Source organism: Varanus komodoensis, unplaced genomic scaffold (assembly GCF_004798865.1).
Source record: "Varanus komodoensis strain SLA01 unplaced genomic scaffold, ASM479886v1 scaffold12, whole genome shotgun sequence".
NCBI lineage: Eukaryota > Metazoa > Chordata > Lepidosauria > Squamata > Varanidae > Varanus > Varanus komodoensis.
In genome coordinates, this window is record NW_025335349.1 from 5,696,011 (window position 1) to 5,718,876 (window position 22,866).

The 22,866-nt window shown below is 40.3% G+C and overlaps 1 protein-coding gene across 1 annotated transcript in view; it reads left to right on the forward strand.

The window, feature by feature from the left end:
* The window catches only part of ADGRB3 (adhesion G protein-coupled receptor B3), a 499,090-nt gene that overhangs the window by 246,648 nt on the left and 229,576 nt on the right, over positions 1-22,866 (forward strand). Inside the window, exon 12 of the mRNA XM_044421464.1 lies at positions 21,311-21,457. Coding sequence (XP_044277399.1) covers positions 21,311-21,457 — 147 coding nt within the window. The remainder of the gene's footprint in view (positions 1-21,310; positions 21,458-22,866) is intronic.

Here is a 22,866-nt window from a genome sequence, read left to right on the forward strand (position 1 = left end):
AAAGAGTGTGAATTTGCAGAACATCTGAAAACTTCACAGCAAAATTACTGCTCTGTCAGTTTCTTACACATACCCTTAAAAAACAGAAGCATAATTTCACAGAAGTTAAAAGTTTATTTATGACACTTACAACCCAATTCCTGCTACTCTGGTAATGTTATAGGAAAGCTGAAATATAACAACAAGGACAATACCTATTGAAAAGTATGTCTGCATACAGCAAAATATTGGCTGCTCCAGGATTCCACAGATGAAACGGAGGGAACTCCTGTGTATGACAAAGTGAGTCTGCAGATGGAACCTGGCAGGTGAATCTGGAGACCTGCTGGACCATTTTGGGGCCAACACAATTCAGAATGAAGCAAAGAGCTGGTATACAAAGGTGTGTCAACAGATGGCTACAGATGACAGCAGCAGTGAGGCAGGCAGGCCACACACACTATATGGCAAAACAAACACGTAAAATACACATCTATGTACCAGATTGCAGGTGTATTGTTTAAAGACTGTTGGTCTCATTTTATAGGTGAACAATATGACAAAGCAGTAAGTGATCTGTCATTAAATTCAGGGCCAGGATTCTTAAGCAGAGAAGACAATAAAACAACAAAGTGTTCCTGAACATATATTTGGAGTGCTTTCCCCCAAAAGTAAACATTTTCACTCTGGTCGCATGCTTAGAAAGAGGCAGCACTTTAAAAGTTAATACTATCTTCTCATACAGCTGAAGAGATTAATCATTGACTCCACTCCCCTGCCAGTAAACTACAACCAGAGAATACCTGGTTCAGTTCCCCTCTGTCCTGGGGACTAGCAGAAATTTCTGACTTTCAGTGAAACTTTCTTCCAAATTAGTGTGTGCAGGTTTCTAATTTCTGAAGGCCAAACATCTCCCCCACCCCAAAAGGAACTGTGATTAAGACTCTAGAAAATAGAGACTGGCCTTGATAGATAAGAACAGAGGGTGTATGAAGTTCTGATGAGTTTGCAAGTGCACTGCCATCTGCATAAACCACAACATTTACCCTGTTTATGTACAGCTCTGACAGGTAGTTCCTCAACAATGCAGAAGCTGGAAAAGAAGCACGTAGCTGGGGTGAGCTGGTGGAAGAGGGAAGCCTGGCCCGAACCCTTCAAATGATAGTTTTATGAATTCAGATAGAGCTTTGTGATAACATTGGTTTAGATAGGAGTTTAGATAAGAATAGTGCCGGACTGCATTCCATCAGGTGACAGCAAGATAATATCACTCCTACTTTATTTCTTGGGGATCAGATCAAATAGATTGTTATCTTTAAACTAGTCCTTATGGTTGGGTTTGATTTTTTTTCTTTTTGCACTATTGCTGCTGGAGCACTTTTATTTATTTATTTTTGCAATGAAGTACCACTTAAATATTCAGCAAATCAGGAACAAGAGGCCCATTTAGAAATTAAAAAAAAACTATTTAAAAGTTCCTCACATTGAAACATGCATACAACCTGCAGGGAGAAGGTCTTAACAAAGTAAGGCTCCAAATTCCTCCTCTACCTTGTAATACCTTGCTCCTTAAGAAACATTGCTTTTGTCAAGATGTGCTGGAGAAAGGATACAAAATGTAATTTTGCTTTTGGATTACCTTGATGCAGTAGGGCTTTTTTATTCTTGGAAAGTTAGCTGAACATGAGCCATTATGGTTATGCATCCAAATACGCTGGAAAAGCCCTTCCTTTTTTGTATTCTGCCTTCATAATGATGCAGCAGGCTTGAAAAATGGGGGAAGCTGTTTCACCAAATTATTTCTGAACAATAGCACCAAATGCAAATGTACAAAAATGTATTTCAAGTATTACTAGTCCCATTCATGGCTCAGAGGAAATCATACTCCTGTCTAAAAAACCCCCTATCAACATCTTATAAGTTAAGGGATGGATAGTCATGTTTTAAAGCTGTATTAGCCTCTCCTGAGGCCAAGCTGTTGAAATGACTCGCAAAAAAATTAAAAAACACACACACAATTGTAAAAATATTAAAAAGTCAAGTCCTATTCAACATACAATTCACATATATTCAGAAGTAATTCACACCAAGATCAGTGGAATTTAGCCCCACATAAGCGGACTGAAATCCTTTACCTAGTTTACTGAGACTAATACACAGTGAAGACCTGAGTGCTGAGAGCTGGGCTGGGACACCAGAGATCTGACTTCTAGTCCCTACTGATAGGTAGGGCATTAATGTAACATCAGCATCAGCATCATCATGACAATAGTAAATGATAGCACAGGAGCAACCATACCATTTTAGTATTAGAACGTAGAATAAACAGATAGGAGATGCTTATCCAAATGGAAATTCCTTAAGGCAATATAAAGAGACAGCACTTGGCAAGCCTCCCTGGCAGAGAATTCCATGTGTGAAGCAGCACTATTAAGAAAGCCATCACCTTTCTGCTGAAATTTTGGCTACTAGAAAAAGGATACCCATGATCCTCAGCCATGGAATCCAACTGAAGCCAACAGACCTACGTGCCTAGTAGGGATGGATTATTTTGTCTGCTTCAAATAAATACAAACTCTTGCATAATTATAACAGCAAACACAAAGATGGGAAGGCTCTTTTCATGCCAGATAACAAGAAATGTGTGGATTTTGATAAATTATTATCAATCCCCCCATTAATCAACATCAAAAACATATTGGCCAACATGTTGGTCAAAATCAACATCTATAGCTATTTCTAACACATTGTACCTAAGTGTTAAAGATAAAGGTCCTGTGTAGTGGAGGAGTTACAGCCCTAATTTAGCTGTAACTCCTCCACTAATTTAGCTAATTTAGCACCTGTTGACTACATAGACTTTTAAGAGGTAAGCATTCAAAACCCTCTGCCTGGGTGGACAAATGAGTCCATTTCACTTTCAGACACACTCAAAAAACTCAAGGTCTTTCCATCCCAAATATAAAGAAAATTGCATAGTTTCCCAAATTCTTCTAAATAATAATAAATAAGACTGAAACAAAAACCTCTACAGTGATAAGTGTTTTGTCAGTTACAAACTGAGAGGTAAAAAGTGCAATAAGCAATCCTGTATGTTGAATAAACAGCCATTATTTCAGATACATATCCTGCAGCTCCTTTGTTTCCCTCTATAGGAAGCAATTTAAAGAGGCAGTGTAGATCTCCGAGTTGCAATCTGGCTGCTCTTGCGTATGGATATTCAGGAAAGGTTTCAGGCAAAGTCATTGGCAAATGAAATGGTCTGGCACTGAGGAAACACTCTTTCTCTCTTGGTTTATGATACAAGAATCGGGACTGTTTTGCTTGGTGTGCTGCAATACAAAGAGAATCACTTCTGGACAGAGATTTAAAAAAAAGTCTTTGAAACACAGCAGGTCACTTTTTAGGAGCAAATCGAAGACTCACAAGTGGATCCAGATGGCAAGCAGCTGCACATCAATCAGCCTCTGATAAATAGGCAGTTTTGTGAAGCTGGAAAAGAATAAGCAGTATGTGTGTATGCTGACAAAACGCCTTAGCCTTGCTTGAGAAAGATGAGAACTAGCATGCATGACAAAAATACCCTGCTCCCCCAAAGGCACAGGCAGAGTTTGCTGCTACTTTACTGTTTAGTGACATTTGCCACACACGTGTGTGTGTGTGTATGCATTCACGCTCTATCCAGCAAGGAGAGCTGATGAATATAAGCTGTCATGTGCATACTGCCAGGTAATATTTCAAAATTAAAAGTCATCCTTGACCAAGTGATTTCCATTAAAAGTCAAGTTTTGGCCATGGCTTGATGGTGTTCTTGATCAATGATGCAATTTGTTAAGGAAAGACCATCTTTTTCTTAGTCTGACTTTGTCACACTGACCAGTGCTATGATGACTACAGTATATATCAGAATGCAGAAGCAAGGTTCATGTAATTGGCTGACCAAAAAGGGCACAGAGATTACAATTGCGGCAATGGTCTCGGTGACCCATGAACATGAAGGTCCTGCTTACACTTTGAGCCTTGCTCCTGAAACCTGAACCTAGTGAGTCAGAGTTGTATGTGTTGGAAGCTGGTCTTCCCCATCACAACCCCTTTTCTCATTCCAAGTACATCAGACAAGAGGCTTCTAACTACAGTCTTTGTGATGTTAAGGCAGACCAGTTAGGCTAGCTTTGTGATACAAAAGAGTATTGTAGAAGTCATTAACAAAGACATCAGCAAAGATAGGAAGCCAGCTAATTGGGAAAATGCCAACAAGTTTACCCCTCCGCCCCCACTCCCTTCCCAAGCAAATAGAGTTAGTTTCGCCTTCAGGGAGTTTCCTGATGCTTCTGGGTGAGATGGCAGCAATGCTGGATGCTACTCAGTTGGTCTTCTTTCTTGAACTGGCATCAGATCATGGAACTGATTATGTTTCATCCTTCCCTCTCTCTGCAACATTGTCTTTCCCAGAACTAGAGGACATCTGATTCTCTCCAGTCTCTTGGATTATCTCAGGGTTCAATGGCCTTGCCATTCACTTAGCTTTCCAACACCCCTTTTTCCAATCCGGATTCAGACCTGAGGTAAACACCTAGGGATGCTGTATTTTGGAAGAAGCAGGCCAAGTACCTGCAGAATAGATATCTCACCACTGTGTCTCTAGAAGTTTTGTTTATTATTATTATTTAGAAGAATTTGGGAAACTATGCAGTTTTCTTATTGCTTCATGCCTTGCTGTGGCATCGAGTTGGCCACTTTAGGAACATAAGGCTCTTATGTGCTTAAATAAACATTTTTAAATAGGGATTAACCATCTTATCTACTGGTCCCCATCCCTGCCCCAATAATTTCCTAAGGCTCTTGTGAGGTTGCACAAAGCTCTTCCAATCCATTAGGTCCCAAAGGATTAGGTTGCAAACTTTTTGCAACTGATGCAACGTTATTTGGTCATATAAAATAATGAATTAGCCCCACTTTTACTACAGGATAAATGTGCAGAGTCATCTATGTGTTACGTACATTACAGGAGAGAAATCACTTAGTACCATCCCTTCCTTGTCCAAACACTATCACATACAACATTATAGAGTGAGAGGATATTTGCATTATGTACCTTATGTTTGTAAGCTTTGGAAGAGATTACACATTTTTGCATAATACATAGTTAACTATGGAAAGCCATTGTTAAGGTATAAAAGAACATTATGGAGGGTGTTAATGAGAGATGAATTCTAATAGCGATTATTTTCATAGCTGATAGGGCAGGGCAGGAAGATGTAGTGATTCTCAGTGACTTGATTAACCAAATATGTGGTGGTAATGTCTGCAACATTAATTGTAACCATAGTTTTCCAACCATTTTTAGATCACTAAATCTTCCCCTGAGACAACAATTTTAATGGCTTTAATCTTCTAAGATAATCTCCTTATTTTAGGTAAAGCTTTCATTGTTTGTTTGCAATGAATGTTTACTGAGACTCTCAGAACATAGAGAGATGTTGGCTAAATTACATTTTAAAAATTTCTTTTGATTCCCCTAAATTGAGTATGCCAGTGGTTGCAGAGGTGGGAAAAGGAGAGGAGAAATTGAAAATCTGTCTTATCATGTTTCTACACTGTTTGTTTAAATAGTTTTCACCATATCAAATGTGAGAACTTAAGCAATGAATTCAGCCAGTAAAATATTTTGATAAATGCAAAATACATGTATTTGGCTAAATGATTTATTCAACCTACTGCCGTTCTGTCACTCACTGCTCTGAATGTGTAAAACGTGAAAATGGTATAAACTGTAATAATTAATCTAGTGCTGTTAAGCTTTTGAGTATCATCACCTCAAGTAAAACATCCTATATGTTTAAATATAAATAACAAACAAAACAACGGCCACTAATGGACATCCCATTTATAAGGCTGCACTCTTAAACTGAGTTCAGTGAGGCTTATTCTCAGATATGTAGGTATAGGATTGTAACCTTAGACTACTATTCTATACACAGTTCCCTGAAAATAAGCTCTATTGAATGCAGTAGGACCTAACTTAGTAGATGTGCATAGAATTGCACTGCAAGAACAAATGAAATTTGTTTTCCCAAGTTCTGAAGATAAAGGAAATGGATTTAGGGTGGGAATGAAAGCTGTGAAAAGCTGTTTAGCTATGTGCATGAATAAATAATTGGCAAAGCACATAAATTGTTGTAAAGTTTAATTTTATACAAAAAAGCCATCCGAAAGCTTAAGAACTCCTAAGTGTTGCACAATTTTGTTCATGTCTCTTCACAGCCATTGTTTCCTATCACAGGGATACTTTGTGATAGGCTTCAGTTATGCTTCAGTTTCAGTTATGCTTCAGTTATGCTTCAGTTAAGCTTCAGTTATGTTCTGGATACTCTTTTTCAGTCTTCTTGTTGTGAGCTGAAAAGCAAGAAGTGGCACATTTACTTATGAGTAAGTGCCACTAAACAGAGTGAGATTTAGTTCTGAATAAAAATTCATGGGATTGTTCTGCTCTACATTCTTTTCTTATCCCATGCTGCACCAAGGGATGCAGAATTACCAAGGGATGGTAGAATTAAAAGAAACTTCTTTAAAGGCGATTGTTGTCTCCTAATGTAGATTAAAAAAGCAGTTTTTCAGCCTCTTCATTGTGTATATAAATACCTGAAACAAGCAAAAACAAATAAATCAACTGGATATTCTCCTTCCCATTAAATAGGCTTGAGCCATTGAAATCTTCCCCTAAACAACCAAGCATGGGATAAACAGAAGAAGCACAAAATTGTTTGCAATCATCCCACCCCTTATTTATTGTAGCAATGACTCACAAGTTGTGTGGTATGCCATTGAACAGTAAAAACACCTATGAAACAAGGAATGTTAATACTAAAGAACATTCACATCGTTATTCTAGAACGTTTGATCTTATTTTTTGTACTTTTGAAAACAATAGAACAATGTTCATGTATAAAGAAACAGCACAGAAAATGATGAACACTAATACAAAACTCCTCTCACCAGTTGACAAACTCAGGTTGAAGAATTACAAAGCCTAGAGAGAATGCAAAAGTCTAGTGCATTTTCAAGAAAGATCCATTTTTAATATTTCATCCTTAAATTTTGCTAGTCTACAAATGAAATTTAGCTTTTCCTGCCTCTCTCATGGTACCACATTAATTTAGAGACTGCAAATTTGTCACAAAAGTTCATTCTGAGTGGGTATATTGAAAGAAACTTTACAATGTAATCCTAAATAATCCCATGGTCTTCATTGAGACTTATTCCCAGTCAATTGACTAAGAATCAGAATAATAGACAGATAAATGCACTCTATATATATATATATAGCTAAAAGCAGCAATTCGTTAAATAATGATTGGTGAAGGGATCCAGCTCCTTCCTGGCCAAATAAATTATGAGAAGTAAACAGAAAAAAACCCACAATTGCTTAGAATAACATTTTGCCTACTTATCTTGGGAGATCTGTAACAAAGCTGCAGGTATCCAGGTGTTTTTCCCAGCATGGGAAAAAGTTTGACCACAAAGTACCTGAAAAAATGGTACAGTGTATCCCTGATACATATATAGTGTGTATGTTTTGGTGGGGTGCACACACACATGTTACTCATGCCTATGACTGAGGAGGGCCAACAAAAATGAAATTACAGAATCAAAACCAGAAGTTCTAGCTTTAACAGGGGCCATACATTATGTGCAAAATATATTTATTTTTAGTTCTTGAGCAATTACAAGTTCTGAAGCATGAGAGGGCAACTGAAGCAAGTTAGCCTTTGCTGGAACTTAAGAAACATGGGAGAGAGATTTGGCAGCAAACCTGTCTGAGCTCACTAGCAGTGCAAAATTAACAGCAGACCACTTGATGGCCCGTCATAGCCTGCTGTCCCTCTGCACAGTCCCCAGACCTGCTCTGTTTTTTCCTGGGAGAGGAAGAAAGGCAAGAAATGGCACAAAGGTCACGCGAGGAAGAGGCCTGGTGAGATCACTGCCCACCTCCCGTGCTCTGCTTGGTCCCTGCTGCCCTGCTTTCTCTTGCTCCTAGCCACATATGCCCACCTGCCAGCTAAGCAATGGTGTTTCAGCAGCGCTAGCCACACGCTCCTTTTTGCCTGTCATTCTCTCCTGCCCAGAGTCTTTCTCCAGTTCATTCAGTATCTGTAGCAACAGAAGACACTCAGGCCTCACCAGACTCAATTGTTCCTACTCCTTACCCTTTTTCCCTCCTAAGGATTGTTTGCACTTCTGCAAATCTGGGGCTCCTCCAAGCCTGCCAATACCTCCGCCTTGTCCATCAATGAAATTATTTGGCTATAAAAGGAGCGGCACTCACGCCTAAACTTTGCAAATAGAAGGAATGCTGTTTTATTGTTTTACTGAACATTTCTGATAGTTTTCAATTTCAGTGCAACTATTACTTTAAAAACTTAAGGTCCCAGGAGAAAAAGTTATGTCTCAATATAAGTAAGAAATGGAATAAGATCTTTATCATGAATATTAACCATTATTGTGTCCATCTGGTGCTTTGATGATCTGCCAAAAAGAATCTTGCTCTGTGTACATCAGGGGTGAATTGAATGAACTGATCTTTTGTATTCAGTAAAGATGACAGAAATTGCTTAGGAGGAATACAGATTTTAAATACATTCATTCAGCTGAGACCTTTTTCTGTTTCCGAAATGGGTGTCTATTTTACATACAATAAGAATTCAAGACATTCTTATAGTGATGCTGATACTCAAGACATAAAAATAGGTGATAATTCAATGCAACTCAGATCTGGTTTGCAGGACCACATCTATACATGTAGTATTATGGAGTGGTAAAAAAAGACAATAAAGTAATAGTCCAGGGTGGCCAGGTGGTTTACTGTACTGAGGGAGACCTTTATTTTGGAGAGTTAGCCAAGGAAATTCCAGTATTTGAAGAGGTCTTCCAGTCCAACTCTCATCTGAAGTCAAAGCGAAAGTGTGGTGTAGTGGTTAAGATTGCAGGACAGGGACTCCCGCAATCTGGATTCTCTCTCCTGCTCGGCCGTGGAGCTCCCTGGGTGACTGGGCCAATCAAGCTCAGGCAATTCTGAAAGATGTCTTGAGTTCCTTAGAAGGAAATAAGGCAGGATATGAAAGAAAGAACCAAAGAAATAAAACTAAAAGGAGGAGAGCAGAAGCTTTGAAGCTGCCTGTCAACAGTCTGCAAATGGAGAGCAGACTAAGCAGGTGATCTGCACCATCTTCTCCCTAGGGAAATGTCCTGTGTTGTTATTTAAATTGTATTATTTATAAATGTGTACCTATACATATGGAGTTACACATGCAAATGTTACACAAATTTGGTGTCATCTTTTGTCATTCTTGTATTGTTTCTTTTGTTTTCTTTTCATCTACCTGGCTTATTAGAATATAATATAATAAATGCTCCACCATCATGACATCTGTAGTTAAAGCTGTTGGGTGATTTAATTTTGTTTTGGTAAACTCTGGTCTATTTCAACTTGCAAGTATGCGTTTTCCTAATTCCTTCCCTGCCCCAAACTGTTATTTCAAATAGACACTAGATCAGAAGGGAGCATATACATTTGTTTGTCAGTTTTATTACGAGAGCTGTTTTTGCTTTTCATTGTAGGAAACCATTCCAACTGAGACCCTCTCCAGCTGTCTGATATGGTGGAATCCAGCCCCACCACATTAGGGTACCTCCTCATTCTTCATTTTATGCTGCTAAGCCCATAAGCAGCAGAAGGGACTAACAACCTGGAGGTAGTACTTCAGGCTAAAGATAGGATTGCTGCTTTAAAAAAAAACTCATTCTCTTGTACCAGTCTTCTTGCAAATAAAGAAGCAGCACACTGGGAGAAAGATTTCCAAATCTATTTCTCCAGAATCCACGGACTTCCTCCAAAGTTCATCCTGGGTCTGCAAAGTGAGCTGGGCTTACAGGAATTCTGTGCATGCTTGTGGACCCCCAGCAATCTTCTCTAACTGCCATTCCTGCTGGCCAGCCTTCTTCCCTGCTCACCACTGCCTGCAAAATTCTTGTTCAGGGCCTCACAAACCCTGACCATGCTTGCCAGAAACTCAGACTCTGGGCCACTGCAAAGACTGGAGTCTGGGAATCTGACACATGGGAAATCTAGTAGATTTTCCACACAGGGTGGATTCCTCTTACATCTCTGCATCCCACCTAATTCCTTGCTGTATCAATTTTCTAACTGCAAAGTGATTTTATGTAGGGAGTATTTTAAAAAGTACATATACAAATATCACATATACACAAATCTTGTTCTGGAATTAAATAATATATCCTACCACCTTAGAGGTCTCTTCTATGTAGATTAAGTCCCACTGAAATTAATGAGAAAGGTTACTCATGTCTACATGAAGTCCCATTAAATTCACTGGAAACTTAGTGCATCTAAGTCTAGTTCTAATCAATCCAGTGGGTGGCATCCAATGCTGTCTATGCACTCATGGGACTCACTACCAGTACAATGGGAAGATAGTTCATCTTGAAGCTGCCATGAATGAACTAAGATCCTTGATTATGGAATAGAACATGTCTGCAAAGCTTGCTGTCCCATTTAGCCCATCTCTAGGGTTGCTGCAGGGATGTCTCAGAAATTTGTTTCATTTTACTTTTGATCAGGACTTACCCAGTTTACATTCTCTCTGACTGAACACAGACTCAGACATGATCTGCACTAAAGTCTATCCAAAGATTGCAGTGTACTTTGCAGACCAAAAATTGTGTTTGGCATCATGCAGATATTTGAAAAAGTCTGATGAATCTTATGTGTACTTATGTAAAATACATATTAATCAGTGGGAGAAGAGTGTGCACATTTTGAAGAAGTGTAGAATTGATGTGCACATTGGGGAAAATGTGAATGAAAATATCAGTTTTGTCTGCAAAAAAATATACTTTGAGATGGGATTCAGAGACCTTTGGCAAGGTCATGTTCTGTTGTTTCATATATCTAGACTTAGGTTAGTCTAGAAAATGTTAAAATGGATCCCACTACCATAATACTATCAGTGCTGGATATTATGCTATGGTTTTGTGAGTGGATGATTTTTGCTGAACACAACCTTCTGAATAAGGAAAAGAATATTATGAAGACAGTCAGAAATTAACGACTCCAAAATCTCTTGTTGCAAATACCAACAAATCAATAGACTCTTGTGGCACATGAAAGACTAAGGCTGAAGTCTTACACACCGCTTCCTGGCAGTAAGTTTCATTGAATTGATTGGAACTTGCTTTTCAGTAGACATACTGTATTAGATTTATACACACACAAGCTTTGTACACATTCCTATGTTTTATTTTTAATATAACAACATGCCTTAAGACATGATTGTCTTATATACAGCATGATATGATATTAATCATATTAAGGACTGAGAAACAGAAGCAGATACCTGGGATGTGCACCAAGGATGGCTACTGCAGTGCATTCCTCAGCATGTGAAATTTGAAGGCAGGTTGGCACTATGCAATTAAAAGTTCATTTTAAATAGCCCATCATAAGCCCATTGTTTGTGCAAATAGGCTCTCAAAGGATACAGCCCCATATTTCTCTCACCAGTAGGTAATATGATGCAATTAAAATTACATTTGTGATTTCCAAATGAAGCCTTATCTTAGGAGCTGTTTAGCAGGTTTAATTTTGCCTTCTGTGTACTCTTCCTCCAAACTATGAAAATGCTGCCATTGCAAAGTCTGGTTGCCCTGGGAATAAATAGGAGCAGGGTGGAGGGGAGAGTATTCAGACAAAGAGAGCACCTGAACACCGATTTTCTGCTTTCTCCCCAAGGAATTTGGGGAGGTGCTATCCGAGTTTTTAGTTTACTAATTTCCCCCACCTACCCACATGTGTACATGCATATGCACATGCACACCATTCCCTAGGTGACAGGGGTATAAATTTGTAGGCTGCAGTGCTTCCAGTGCATCTGCTGAATGGATCAGTGTCATTCAGGTACCCCGCCCCCCGCCACCCATAAGATTTCCCTTCCCCACAAGAGCTGCAAGGAATGCTAAACAGTCAGTTGCTGAATATGAGTTCTCTCCATTGTACCTCTGTAACGCATGGATTCACATACAGAAACATCTTCTGCTTTTCAGTTGCTTATAGGGATGCTTCCAAAATTCATAATCAAAACATCTTCCAAACACCCACATGATCTGTCTCTTGCTCTTAAAGTGAATTTGTAATCCCCATCATTCCAGGTTTTTTACCCAGATTTTTATTTCTGAATTCTTCCCAGAGATTTCTGGGCACATGTTGTTGTCCTGGGCTCAAGCTTTCATTTCAAACTAAATCTTAATATATAGAGAGAGATTGAGATGACACCAAATCTCTGCTATTCTTTCCCCTGAAAATGCACTGTTAAAAGCACCAAAGTTTTAATTAAAGATAACATTTAACTATTTTATGACTCCCCTTTAGATAGGCCTCCCTATATAAGTGTTTATTGTGAAAATTTACTAGAAAGTGATCATTCTGTTCTGTATATGCAAAACAAACCCATTACTTGTTTTCTAGCATAAATATTGAAAACTACTTAAAGCTCTTTATAAATCCGAGGACTAAATTGTGCTGATCTTGTACAATATAATGAATACAACCCTGTGAAATATGAATTTTATCTAGTTTTTCCTTTTAAATATGCAATCTTTATGCAATTCAGAGATACAATATAAAAATCAGAACTTATGCCCATTTAGCTAATATAGTTGCAGTACTGTACAGTATATGTGAATATTGTTTAATCTTGCAATGTAGGTATTATAGTAAGTTTCTGCTTTGTATGAATTCAAATCCACAGAAGGCCTAGTGTTGCTCAGTGAAAGGAAATTAATTCATTTTTTTATCCTTAGGCTAGATTATGTCTGCCATTTTTTCTCCATAGATGAATATATTAAGTGGTAATACATACAGAAAATGTTACATTGTGAGTCGACCCCAGACTGTGAAATTTAAGACCCCAGACTGAATCTCTTTTCACAAAGCTGTATAGACTTTTCATTCTCTCATGAGATTACACCTCATATATTCCTCCATGTGTTCATACTTGCACAGAATCTCCACCCCCACATTTAATCTTCCCCTAGGAAGGAAAAATAAGCAGTTTGTTCTCAAATATATAGAGTGGGATTCCTTTATTTTCCAGCTATGAAGTTGCTTCCTTAATGAGGAACTCCAGATAATGGATTACATCCTTATCATTTGAATAAATCACGAGTCTAACAATAGATGCCCCCCATTTTTCAATAGAAACTCTTTCTCATCCCCTTTATGTTTCCTATGCCTTTTTTATATCATTCAGCATTGAAAAAATAAAGGTTTTGTGTAGATAAATCATTTGGCAACAGATAAATAACTACATAAATAAATAGTTACTTAGCTTCAACTCATAAAAAACTATATTACAGCAAATTGCTAAGAAGAAAATAAAGTTCAATACATATGGGGAAAATTTCCTGAATTATATGCAGGGTAATACGACCTACCAGGAAACCAGTGCAGGCCAGTAAAGATAGATAGTAGATGCACTTTCAGTAGATGTAACATATACAGCAAATCATGATACAGGCTGATTGGATGGATATGGATAAAACTATTTGAGGCTATATTCATGAATCAATATAACCAAAACTATAGTCTGAACAGAAGAACAAGAACAGGTGAGACTTGACAGGTGAGACTTAACCCCTCCCTCCCTCTCTCCTCTAACACATGCACAGAATGTGTGATCTGGAACACAGAATTTCCCTTTGACCCAGACTTTCCCAAAGGAAAAGCAAGGTGGAACGAAGCATTGTTGAATGACGCTTCCTGAAGGTGTTCTGAGGTAAAGGCCTGATGGAGGAAAGCACGTTTTGTGGGCTTGCATGGATCAGAGAGCAGGATGTCATTGCAGCTCAAACTAAATCTAGGATTCCCCACTACTTCCAGGGACAGGCTCTTGGGTTGGAGCCTTATACTCCATTGCTACTCTGTTTCCTTAACCAGGCACTCTCCCTGCTGTCTTGAACAGATTTCATAGACAAAGCTTTGTGGAACAAGAATAATGGCTCCTTGGTGAGGTCTGGCTGAGGGACTACACTGTGGGGGATCTTGCTTTGGGTGTTTCCAATTCCAATAGTTTCCTGGTTGATAGACTAGAGCTAGAGTCATGACACAAGTCTGATATTTTTGTGAGTGGGTTACTGACTGAGGGCCTTTATCTTTTGAGTGAGCATCTAAGCCACTGTTCTTAGTGTGGGTGACAGAAGCTGTGACCTCATCAATATTCGAAAGAGGGGATCGTATGGTATGCAGTCCAGGCTTTTGGCAAGTTCTTTTACATTTAACCCTTTAAGCCATGTTGCCGAACACTACTCCACAGTTCTTACAGAAGCATTCCCTGATTTGCCACCAAACATCACTTCCTTGTGTCCACTACTGGGTTTTAAAGTTCTGGGTGCTACCACCCTCCTGTTCCCTGAATCCAGGTGGTGGCTTGTGCTGGTTATGTAACGCAATCCCATAAGGGGCAGTCCCTGCCCCAAACACTGATCATGCCAATATGTACTAGGATCAAGAAGTCCATGAGGGCCTCCTTGCCCGATTCCACCTTCAGCCAAGGAGAGATGTGGGTAGCTAGGTAGAGGCTGGGGTATTTGTCATCAGGAGAAACTGATTGCAATTCAAAGCGGCCCAGTAAACTGAAATATTATAGTGAAAACCTGAAAAAGCCTGAAAAGCGAGCTTGCTACAGAATTAGCATAATATATAATCAGGTTAATTTGGAACTAACGGTCAGTTGTCAAGCAATCTATTCCATAAAACTAACATTGTTAACATCTTAAGTTTCCTTGTTTCTCGATTTGAATATAATTTCTCTTGAAATAAAATCCACTTACGAAAGGGTAAATGGTTTTCTACTGTAATTTCACTGTAGAGACTGCTTTTAGAGATGTCCCTGTTGTCTCTCTCTTTTACCCTTCTCCAGGGCACTTGCAGTAAATTGGTTATGCACATCCTTGTCTATTGATGCAATGTGCAAATGGCATGAACTCTATTACCCTTGCTGTAAAATGATTAGAAAAAAGCAGTGTGCAAAAAACAATTATCACCCTGGCTCACATTAGAAATGGAACCCTGAACAGATTGTTTATCATCTCAGTGAATGTGAATAATGCCGCGCAGGCCTGTCAGAGGGAGCCTGAATCTTGCTTGAAACTGGCAGTGTTGCCATGGAATCATACCCAGATTGCTAAACCCACAATAAATTGTAATTTCAAGATAATAACTGCATTATAAATAGGGGGAAATGAGTAAACAGAATTTCTGCATACCTCTTTCAGGGATTGCTATTTTTTTTGCTATTTCCCACCCCTACAGCTATAATAGAGAGGTAGATATGCAGTTTCATTAGAAACAATCTCCCTTATTTGTTCTTAGACCTATGATATGCCTGTATGTATTTGAATGCAGCTCACTTAAAAGTGGAGTGTGAGAGCTTGCTGAATTTTAAAAATTAATCCTACAATCCTATCTGTGTTTACTTCGAGGAAAGTCATATTGTATTCAGTGAAGCCTACTAACTAATGAGAATGTTTAGTATTGCAGTCTATTTCTAAACAGAGTTGCTAGGGAGAAAGCCCTGCATGGATACAGTAGCCTGGTTCAGATGTAACACTAAATAATGGTTTGTTTAGTTTCACGTTCATTTGTTTCTAAATCTAAACCAAACAAGGCTGACTAATCTTGGTTTGTTTGGGGCTACAAAACCAGAATCATAAAGCACAAATTGGCCCAGTTTGCACATCACACCAATTTGTGGGTTGTAAAAGTAGTGAGTTAGTACCAATTGCTTTCAAAGTACCAAAGCAGGAACATGGCATCTGAACAGCTTTGCATCCAAAGTCAAGCCTCTGCGTTGCTTCTTCCACAACAAGATGGAGAAAGAACCCTTTATTATTCTAAACCAGAGATCCAGATTCAGATGCAACGTGATCAGGGGTCCTGGGTTGTTTACCCATTCCCAGTTGCAGGAGATGTGGTCAGGCAGCAAGCATCAACACATTAGCTGGATTCATACAACACAGCAAACTGCTGTTTCCGCAGCACACAGATTTTTCCTCAAATTTCCCAGGCAGACAATCGTGGTTTTCTAGATGGGGTGCTCTAGACGCTCCCACTTCTCGCCTCCCAGTCTCGCCATGCATCTACTGCATGCAAAACCCCCCGACTTTCCCTCTTTTGCCTCGGGACTGCAGCAACCTCCTCCTGATTGGTGCTCTGACCCAATCCTAATGTGGGTCTCCCCTCCCCAAACCCAGTGTATCTACATGTCTGCAGCGTTTCCCAGTTACTCAACCCTCACAGATTATTATTAAATGTAATTAAACAGTTTTGCTACAGTTCCTGCTTTCTCCCTCTATGTATTTTTGTGCTGTATCCCTTTCTCCAAAAGTAAACCAGGAGAGGGACATATCACTCAGCCAATGCAAATAAATTGAGCAACGATATGACTATGGCTAGGAGATTGAGGGCTATCGAGATTGAAGGCTAGAAGTAGACATTTCCATGCAACAAGGATAAAATGGCAATCCCAAGTCCAGACAACTGAAGATGGCAATGAAGCATGGAAACCACTGAGTGTCTCTGTGGTTTCAGAAACCTAATCCTACCATTCAGGAATTCCAGAACTGGGTCTGGACAATACCATTGCTTCTCATGTCATGTGAACTCATCACTTGACTAGGTTCAGACAAAATGACAAACTATAGTAGTTTTTTACCATTGCTCATCTGAACATGTTTTCTGAACCAAGTTGTGGTATTTCATCGTGGTAAATTTGGTTTTTAGAATGGTTTGCTTTATGGTTTTCAATACCACTATGACTTGCCATGTTGTCTAAACCCAGGATTGTGGTTTCCACAGTCCTGGTATGCAACTATCACAGAACCCTCTGGAAAGAGTGGCCACATCTAGGAGCCACTCCAGCTGTGTAGTCTCTACTGTCTTCCTGTGCCCAGTAACAGATGGGTAGACCAGTGACAAAAAGGCAGGTGATTTAAGTAGGGTGCAGTGCAATGCAACTTTGGACTGAATGTCAGATGTGGCAGCTGATGCATTTCATGCCAACAATGGGAGAATTAAGCAGAGGAGATGGAAAATACCATAACGTAGAAACCACTTGATCTTCTGTCAGATTGTAAGGTCCAGCATATAGGCAGCAGGAAACTAGACAGAAGCACCAGGAGGCAGGCAATACAGTCAATATGGCATAAAGCCAGAGTCCAGTCAACAATCCAAACCAAATCCAAGTCAAAATCTAAAACAAGTCAAGGTTAGAGCCAGAACAGCAAACAAAACAGACCAAAAAGCAAGAGCATAATCAAAAACAAACCAGAAGTCAGGATCCAGAAAAAGTACAAGAAGGAATGGGTATTTGAGGAAGGACACAAGCCCACAGAGAGAAGCTCTTCAGACACTAAAGACCAATATTACTGAGGCAGCCTCTGGAGGGAAGAGCCTGCTCTTATATAACTCTTGTCCCAGGGCTGCCAGGTGGTGCTCACCTGGCAGCTGCAGTAGAGTCTGGGACTAATCCTGCAACTACCAGGGCTGTTATTCTGGATCTTGGTCAGCAGGGAGAGCCCTGAAATTGACCAAATCCAGACATAAAATATGGTTAAAAAAACAAAAACTGTGAACTGGGGGGTTTGCTGTCTTGAGTGAACCCAGTCATTGCCTTGTCCATGGCAACCCACAATGTAAAAAAATGTGGGATCTCATGACATGTGAACCAGGCCTTTGAGCACGTTTCGTGAATCTCATGTTGGACTAACTATGTTTTGTCAGTAAGTCCAGTCTTGGCACTTTGGTTAATCCTGGTTGTTACATGCCTCCACTCTCATTGCCTGCCTGCCTACATAGATGCAAAGAAAGAGTGAAAGGTAACTGCTCACATGACTAAGAGATTCTCACTGGTAATTTCACAGACATCACCAACCTCTTCACATTGCCTGGCAACAAGCTCCTTTCTCCACCTGCCTCCTTGCTGATTGCTTTCCTTTTCAGCCCAGCTGACTAGGTTTATAGCAGTATGGAGGAAGGGATTAAAGTTGCCCAGGAGCATTCAGCTGTATCTAATGATGGATGGACCTTCCAAGCATACCTTTGTTCTGAGCAAGCTGTATGCTGCCCTGTTCTGCTCACTCACTGGGAAAGTGTTTATTATCAGTGGGAGTTTGTCTTTACTGGAAGAGCGGGTGCAGATGGAGTCCAATGCTTTCTGAGAAGGCTTTGAGTCTGCCTTGGCTCTAGGGACTTTGGGTGTTGAGTTCAGTTCTGTTCAAGTGTCAGTAGTCATGAGAAAAACAGGTCATTTCCAGTGGCACTTCAGGAGAGTGCCTGAAGTGCCACATGGTTTCACCGCAGGAGCTGAGTGCCTATTCACAGATCCAAGAGGTTTTCCTGTCACAGTTACAGGGGGAGAGGCATGTGATTTTGCAGGGTGATTTGGAGGGAGTATGTAGGCAAATTCCCTTTATAGGTCTTGGAAGGATGAGATTACCAAAAGTGTGAGCAGATAAGCGAGCTCTCCTCGGAGCTCAAGCTAGGTGATTGAACATAGAGTGACAACATGTAATGTTCTACGGCTGACCTGTCACCTCTGCGGGAAGCAAGAGCCAGGGGATGTTTCTACCAAATTACACACGGAGTGCAGAGATATGCAGGCAGAACACATGCAAAAAGATGTGCCTTTGTTCATGAAGGTTGGGAGGAAAGGGGTACCAACAAGGTCTGTTAGCGTGAATGGCATTGTCCATAAACAGAGGGAAAGGAGAACTTTCCGAAGAGTTTTTTGCTGGCTGGGAGTGGATGGCAAGAGCAACTGAACAATTCTGTGTTCCCCACTCCATTTCTGCTGTGGACCAATGGAAAGAGAACTGGCTGCAAAATCCCACTTCACCAGACTGTGTGGAATGTAAAGGGTTTGGTAGTTATGGTTGGGCACTGACAGATGAGATAGGAAGAAAACAACCCAGCATCAGGCAAAATAACCTGATATCCCTTAAGCCAGCTCTTAGCTTGTTCAGCAAACAATGGTTCCAAAAAAATTACAGCTGAGTCACATCTGAACTGGACCTTTGGGACTTATATGTGAATAAACAAGCACAGGACTGCATTGCTTAAAAGAAGAAGAAGAAATTATTAGCAAACCAGTATAGTCCATTGGACATTGGGAAAACCTGAATTTATATTCCAGCTAAGTCATGGATCTACTGTAAGTCAAATATTATACACAGTGATGGTGCTATATGATAATAAATAGTAAAATAAATAATAATGGTCTTGAGCAATTCACATGCTCACCGCTTCTCATTTCCTCATTTGTAAAATAAGAATATCAGCTCCTGATTGAAAGGGTCATTGTGAGGGTGAAAGCAATAAGGTCTCTATAACACTTTGTTCAGTGAATGTGCTAAGCAAAAAGAGTAATAAAATGGTAATAATTACATTTCACAATGACGAGTAATGGAAAGTGGCTTGTGAGATACTGGTTCTATTTTTGCTTTGTCCAGAAACAGAATACAGGCTGCTAATATGTCAATCTACTTAATGGGCCTTGTTTTCAAATCTTATTATGCCTATGCAAGGGAGAGCAGCATGGTTATTGCTTCATTAGTCTGGTTCTAGAAGTTATATCTCCCCAAGCAATTGCAACATCCTCTTCCTAGTTCTGTCATTTTTAATCAGTTCAGAATATGCTCTGTAGACACAGTTCCACTATGTCCTTCCATGTGAATTTTGGGGCATGAGCCAACAGGGTGAATAATCCCTATTAAGATGCTGAGTGTGGCTGATAAGTGAGAGAATCAAGGCATGCAGAAGCTTGTCAACTTCTTGGTTCAAGGCTGCAACCTTATACACACTCACCAGAAGTGAGTCCCTTTGAGCTCAGTGGGGTTTCCTTCTGAGAAGACAGGTATAAGATTGTGTGATGTATGTTCTCATTTTTTAATTTGAAACCAGGAAACAGAATCTGGCTTCTCTTAGGCTGAAATAGCCCTTAGTTTGACAGAACAAAGCTATGCAGCTAGTGGACGTGGACACACTGGACACTGAATGAAGCCATGCCTGCTTGCTCCCTTAGGCAGGGTGGGGCACCCTTAGAGACCCCTGAAGGAGAGGTCTGCCCGTTCCAGTCTACGGAGATAACAGAAGCATGTGAACAGGCCCCACTTATAATCCCTATCCTGAATTCATGCATGAACAGGAATGTTTGTGATCAAGTTTAAAAATGTGCATTTTGAAATGCATGTATTTATAACAAACAAACAAAATCTTCACAGTTTAGCCAATGCCAGGAAGCTACAGTGGTACCTTGGCTCACAAACTTAATCCGTTCCATGATTCTGGTCATGAGCCAAGTCAAATTTCCCCATAAGGTTCAATGTATAAAAGGTTAATCCATTCTGTAACCATTTTTTATCACAAAAATTTGAAACAAAGTGACAAAGAACAACAATGTAACAAAGATCGTGGCGATCTCCGCCCCCCCCCCCCCCCCCAGCACAATCGTGGCCATCTCCCTGCCCAACCATGACCATGATCGTCGCCCAATGTGGAGTTCATGACCTGAGACAAATTTTTTCTGAAATTTCTGGTTGCAACCCGATTTGGTCAGGAACCGAGGCATACATGATCCGAGGTAGCACTGTATACAGTTTGAATAAATGGAAAACTGAAAGTATGAAGTTTTAATAAACTTGAAAACCAGGATGAAAATTCAAAGAGGAATGAGTCAGAATAAACTTCAGAGAAATGTTTTGGAGAATGTTGCTGTTTCCCTCATGTTTCCTCCAGGGGGCTGCCATGCACAGGAAAGGGGTGAGCTTTGCTCAATCTCTCCTGGCTTCAGGCTCTATGTACTGACTAGGGATGCTCTGCCCCTTAGTGGCCAAAGATGTTACTGCTGGCTTTCTGGAGCCATGAACATTAATTAAAATTAGTAATGCATTTTAAAAACAAAACAAAATAACTCCAAGGTGTACACCCTTAGGGAGCTCCAAGCATGTGTGCCAAGTTTCAGGTGCCAAGTTTCATGCTCTTGGCACTATGGTTCTGGCGGACTGGCAGACAGACAGGTGAACATGTGCACACACAGTTCTTCTTTTATTGTTATAGATACATGCTTATAAACCATTTTATTAACCACTTTTCCTCAGAGCCCAGAAGTTACATTATATTTCCTTTTCCTAGTATGATCTTCTCTTAATGATGTACTGTGAAGTATAGTTGATTTTGTTTCTGTATACTTTGTCTTCATAGTGGCCAGCATTCAGAAGCTGCCTGCTGCATCAGTTCTAACGGACATCAATTTCCCCATGAAAGGAAGGAAAGGAATGGTTGATTGGGCACGAAACTCAGAAGACAGGGTTGTCATTCCAAAAAATATCTTCACCCCTATGTCAGCAGGTAAAAAGCAAAAAGCATCCCAACCTTATATTGTTTCAGGGCAAGAACACAGTGAGGGGTTTGGAATGGAAAGTATGATAGCATCAGCTTGTATGACTGTATGTTTCTTTTACTAGTATTTTGGATCACCTAAATTCCAGTCTTAGAGTGACTCCTTTCATACAAATTCATTTTGCAAGAGGAAGAGGTGGTTGTTGAAGAAGAAACCATATTGGTTTCTATTTGCAGCCATTTGTTTCTTTTTATAATGTGACAGGTCTCTGTGAAGCAAGAGTATAGAATCTCCAGTCTGCCAGCCTATTCAGGCACACCAGCTCTTCAATATGGCCTGCAGACCTTCTGGCATTCCTCTAGGGTGTGGGGCTCAGCCTCAAGTCCACCTCCAGGAGGAGGCCACCTCTAGAAGAATCCCACTGTTATTTCCATTTGCCCCTGCATCTCTTGTATAAAGTGGAGTGTGATTGCAAAGGAGATATAACTGTTTCTTCTGTATGGTCTCCTACTGTAGTTCTTACAGCTATAAAGGCTTCCACTGGCACCTATGTTTCTGCAGCAGCAGGGAAAATGATGTTAAGAATAAACGTGAGAGCAGTGCAATAGCAGCAGTTGGGAATAGAGTGTCATGAATTAGCCCTGTACTTCTGTGCACGCAGCACCAGCAACTGCAGGAAACTGGAGCTGTGTCTCTGCTTTACCTTGTGGGTTTACACATTCTGGGATCAATCCATGCCTGGCCTTCACTAAAACCCTTTCTGCATGTGAGGAGAGATCACCATAGAGCACACTGGTGATCTTCAGTTAAGGATGTGGGTGCATGCAGATCAGCAGCTTCCCCATCGGGCCTCTGGGGAGGGAACAGGGTCGGCCCACTGCAATGCAATGGCCGTGCAACAACCTTTCGCTGCAGAGTCCGCAGAGATCTGCACTCTCTAATGCATCCTTGCAAGGGGTGCAGCTGGGAGGAGGGAGGAGGAGGAGAGCTCTTATGACCCTTATCAGACTCCCCTCTCCCGATGGGAATGAATCACGCCTTTTTATGTGCATGCAACAAACATGTGAAATAGGGATGGCATTTTATCTCTGTGGCAAATCTGGGCTTCCTCTTGTGTGACCCAGCATCTCTCTCCAGCATCTCTCTCGTATTACTGCAGAGGCCTGCTACTTAAGTAAGTTTACCCAAAGCCAAAGACATTAGTTTGTGACACCAGAATTAGACTACTGGAGTGCCAAATAATTGCAATGGAGAGTCTCTCCTCTTTGGTGTAAAAGTGGGGTTGAGGGGGAGGGACTCTAAAAATAAGTAACTTGGATCTTTCATGATCGTGGCAGAATATATCACAAAATGCTGGCACAGTTTAGTAGCAAATAATGAATCTCACAAAACAGCCAGTCTTCTGAGTGCCCTAAAT